Here is a 5,000-nt window from a genome sequence, read left to right on the forward strand (position 1 = left end):
ACACGGCCTCTGTGTCACCCCAGAAAGGTTTTTAATTCAAAATCAAACCCATAAACCATGACGGACATACAAACTGGGACGAAACAAATGAAATTTTCGTTTTTACTTCACCTTTTCCTTCAGTTTTCTGGGTTTATTCTCATTTTCCACCTGACACTTCACCTTTTCTTAAGTCGCTGCCAGAAGTATAATTAACCTATAACAATAAATCCCCTATAACATCAATTTTTTATCATAATTTACGCGAATTTTGGTCATAATTTATGATAATTTTTTATAAATATAACTGTTAAATATATACCTCACTGCTTGGTTGTATTGCTAAATTAAATATTTTTGGCTCTGATACAAAACATATTTCATAGCTTCCCCTTCCCTCTTCCCTTCTTTTTCCCTCCCTCTCACCCTTTCCCTTCCTCCTTCCCTCCCCTCCCCTTCCCCTCCCCTTTCCCTCCCCTTCCCTTTCCCTCCCCTTCACCCTTCCCCTATCCCTTCTCCCTTCCCTCCCCCCTTCCCTCCCCTTCCTCTTCCCTCCCCTTCCCTCTTCCCTCCCCTTCCCTCTTCCCTTACCTACCCATAGATTGTCAATCAGAGTTTTCCCGGGCAGCAACGGGTTGGTCAGCTAGTATATATTGTATATAAGAGTGAATATTTGTATATTGGTTTGGCTTCTGTAGAAATCCAAACCGCTAGACAGACCAAGACAAGATTTTCCACACGGCTTCTATGTCACCCCGAAAGGTTTTTAACTCAAAATCAAACCCCTACCATTTTCGTTTTTGCATCACCTTTTCTTTCAGTTTTCTGGGATTATTCTCATTTTTCACCTGATAATTCACCTTTTCTTTTGATGCTGCCAGGAGTATAATTAACCTACAACCGTAAATCCCCTATAGCATCAATTTTTGATCAGTATTTACGTGAATTTTTATCAAAATTTATGATAATAATTATAATTGTTTATTATTTCGATAAAATCTACATTGAAAACCTAAATAGATCATTTCTTTCCATAGTAAGCGAAGCCGAGTCCGCGCATGCGTAGTGGTTGGGCACCATTCATAAATTTGGTTGAAGACTTTATATGATATGAAAAGTAAATAAACACATTCCCTTTTAGTGTACGGTGTTAAAATGGTCCTACACATGATCCTACGTCATTTATTAAATGTCACCAACATCGTGTAGGAAGAACAACACGTAAGTTGGCTGTGCTGAAATAATCGAAATATCACCTTGGACACTCCAACAGTTGGAATTAATTACCGTGCAAATTGGCAAAAAACTTCACTGCGTACGGAAGAATTGTTCCTTTTCACGTTGCTTGGTACTGGTTACCTGGAAGATAATGGATGAAAATTCTAGATCAAAACTTTACAGGAATGTAGATCATTACATTTGGAAATCTTTTCTGAAAAGCACTTGGACGGTAAGTGTATTACTGTAGATGCAAATAGGTATTAAATTAAGAAATGGCAACTATTGTCCTTTGAGAAACTCAAAGTGCTCACAGTAAGGAATAGTTCTCACATCATTTAGGAAAATAAAATTATTATTATACATTAGAATGATACATATTAATTTCTATCTTTCAACAATGCGTATTTATTCAAAACAATAAACCTAACATTCCTCCATGAAGGGAAAGATTTTGTTTGATTCATGATTGGGTATTTTACGATTTGACCAAGTTTATAGATGCCGTACGTGTACGGTAAGAAATTTGATGTCATTGTAAAGATAATAATGAGTTGTAATTTATTATGTTATGCTAAAAACGTCTCTAAACCGATGTAAAAAATACGTATCACGAGTTGGAGTTAGCCGTATAGGAAAGTGTTTTGCCACTTTTTTTCTTAATATGGTGAGGGGGTAGAAGGTTAACTCTTGCAGCAATTCACCTAATGATAGGAAAGCAGTAAAAAGCGTAACAGAGTATATACTAAATATCTCTTATTAAAAAAAAAGACGTCTATTCTCATACCGTATTCATGAATGAGTTTAAACTAGAACTGAGGAGTTGGTTCAGTTTTTTATGAATTGTACAGCGAAGTTTACTTTCATTATAGTAACACATATCATCAAAAGGCATCATTGGCCTAGGCCTATGCCAAATTGTTTGTATCACATGGAAATATTGTTTTAGATTTTTATTGTATGATCGGACTTATAACGGCCTACAAATAGCGTTGAAGGGTCTGACAGTGAAATGAATAAGCCTATACATAATTTATTCATAATCTGATCAGAGCATCTGAGATGCTTCCCAGGTGAAATACAGCGGCAAACTGTCACGAAATTGACGCTAACCTGTCCACATGTGCAATTACCTGTCAGTCGGTCGGAAGATATTTAGGTAATACCATCAGTTCATCCGTTCTGGTGAGTAGACTGTCTCCACCCACAAACTTTTGTCTACACATAAGTTTTAACGGCAGTTTCGATGCATTGACAGAAGAAATGATAGGTAAACTTGGGGGTGTTAGGGAGGAGAGAGAGAGAGAGAGAGAGAGAGAGAGAGAGTTTATCGAATGTCATTCAGAGTTCTTCTGGCAGTGCCAGGTTGGTCAGCGAGCATATATATATATATATATATATATATATATATATATATATATATATATATATATATATATATATATATATATATGATTGTGTGTGTTTTGTGTATGGGTGTGTTTACAACCTCGTGGTCTCGCCTGAATTATAGATTCTCTCACGAGGAGCAGCACTTTAACCACACTGCGTTAAATCCCATCAAGCCTTTATTTACTAAGCTGCGAATTGTACACCTAGTATTTAGTCAGTTACGGTGGTATTCTTTCAATATGAGAATTTGCTGACATGTTTTGATGCAAGAGTAAACCGAACTGTGAGTATATCCTATTTTTCATGTTTTCTGTTGAAGGTTTTTTTATCATTTTAGAACTATTTGATTGATCAGATGGGAACTTGCAGGAAAGATGGCCCGAAGCAGTAAGTTCGTAATCCTGGTGGTGTTTTTCGCCACAATGGAATTCCTCACGATTTTCTACTATGAACACGACAGACTCTACTTTTTGATAAGGTAATTTTTTTTCACCTGGATATTCGTTTAAGATTTAATTATACTACCATGATATATATATATATATATATATATATATATATATATATATATATATATATATATATATATATATACATATATATATACATATATACATATATACATATATACATATATATAATATATGTGTATATAAATATATATATATATATATATATATATATATATATATATATATATATAATGTGTGTATATATATTAGATATTATTAAAGATTCAGATTATCCCTTGTAGTTGGTTTTTACTTGAAAAAATGCTTATACTGGAAAACTGAGGTCAGCAAAGAGATAATCATCTTTAATTTATTATTTTATTCTCTCTCTCTCTCTCTCTCTCTCTCTCTCTCTCTCTCTCTCTCTCTCTCCTGGTAAATGCTGGAGATTATGCATTATTTCTATCAAACTCGTTCACTTTTTGATTGGAATATGAACCTCTTTCTCTTTTTCTCTCACGATGAAAGAATAATTTTCTTCGGCTCTTTTTGTGCTACTGGTCATTGCTCTGCTTAACTTGGAAGCAAATAAAACGTTGTTAAAAGAAAAGTCAGTTCTTGTCTTCGTGTCAGTTCTAGTCTTCGTGTTGCAATGCTGATTTTCTCATACAAATTATTACCCATATTAGCTTTCCTATTACTTTCTATGATATTGTTCAGTAATTAAGCTCTTAAGTTCTATATTAAATTAATATAAATCTTTTATTCTTTTTATACAAGAAACTATTGTACTCTGTGACAGTCAGCTAAATCTTAGATCTAAAGCCAGTTACGTAAATTTCTGCCGTTTCCAAACAACGGCCATCATAGAACAAATAGGAAAATAAACAATCTATTATATTCTGCCTCGTTTCCTCCGCCTTCTGCTTTTCTCTGTGCTCTGCGTAATAACTCCCTTCCGTAACTACTCAGATCAACAGCAATCAGACTCAGCCCGCCGAAGGAAACACAACGCAGAGTGCGGAACGTATCGAGAAGGAAATCCACGAAGAAGAAGACGCTATTTACGGCTCTCATCCTTCTGATCCTGCAGCCACAAAGGTAGGTTTTGCTGATCGAAGTTTGTTTTGTCACACTTCAATACCTACTGGCTTCGTTCTAAGGCCTGTAATGTGATAATTGCTAGTTTCTTGTATATAGAAGCATTCTCTATCCATAGAGTTATAGTGAGATGCTGGGTAGGAAAAAATCATAAGTGAAACAAAATGATCATGTCGTCTATGGAAAACAATTGAATGATGTAGAACCAGACTGTCTATAAAAGGATTTAATACCTCGGCATCCACAAGTTCTTTATTATTTTTTGAGGGGTCCTTATTACGTAACTTAACACGTCTCGTTAAACTAATTTATAAGAGTACTTCATCCAAATAAGTCTCTGGTCTTGGTGAATCCTTTACTGACCATGAGAAAGACTGAATGACTCCAATGGGCATCACATCTCAAGGTGGCTAAATCCCCCAAAAGTAAAACCCTTCACGGAACCCTCAGGGCATCACATCTCAAGGTGGCTAAATCCCCCAAAAGTAAAACCCTTCACGGAACCGTCAGATATTTTCTTTTTAATCATTGGGTATTCTGATGTGAATTATGACTGACAAGACAGTGATCATTATAGTTACGCTTTACTAGCCATAAAGTATTGTTTGTTGCAAGAATCGATTTGCTATTCACACCTTTTACTGTTTATAACATAGTTTTGCCAAATTACGGCCACCGAAAACATAAGCAAGGTAATACAGTCACTGTTTTATTGGTTATCTTTGTGTGAAACTTTATCTGTCTTTTATCTTTTAATCTATTTTTTTCTAATTTTCCACTATTTCTTTATTCCTACAGTGCTTTAATATCAAGTCAGAGATATTTTCCATTTTTTTTTTTTTTTTTTTCAAGCTGTGA

General features: G+C 34.8%; 2 protein-coding genes across 2 annotated transcripts in view; both read left to right on the forward strand.

Moving 5' to 3' along the window:
* The window catches only part of LOC136828722 (carbohydrate sulfotransferase 8-like), a 135,978-nt gene extending 132,892 nt beyond the window's left edge, over nucleotides 1-3,086 (forward strand). The window contains exon 9 of the mRNA XM_067086876.1: nucleotides 2,959-3,086. Coding sequence (XP_066942977.1) covers nucleotides 2,959-3,071 — 113 coding nt within the window. The 3' untranslated portion in view covers nucleotides 3,072-3,086. The remainder of the gene's footprint in view (nucleotides 1-2,958) is intronic.
* Nucleotides 3,087-4,017: 931 nt separating this feature from the next.
* LOC136828724 (carbohydrate sulfotransferase 11-like) overlaps nucleotides 4,018-5,000 on the forward strand; it is a 12,666-nt gene continuing 11,683 nt past the window's right edge. Inside the window, exon 1 of the mRNA XM_067086879.1 lies at nucleotides 4,018-4,142. The gene's annotated coding sequence lies outside the window, so the exon portion shown is untranslated. The remainder of the gene's footprint in view (nucleotides 4,143-5,000) is intronic.

The sequence above is a fragment of the Macrobrachium rosenbergii genome, chromosome 43 (genome assembly GCF_040412425.1).
Source record: "Macrobrachium rosenbergii isolate ZJJX-2024 chromosome 43, ASM4041242v1, whole genome shotgun sequence".
NCBI lineage: Eukaryota > Metazoa > Arthropoda > Malacostraca > Decapoda > Palaemonidae > Macrobrachium > Macrobrachium rosenbergii.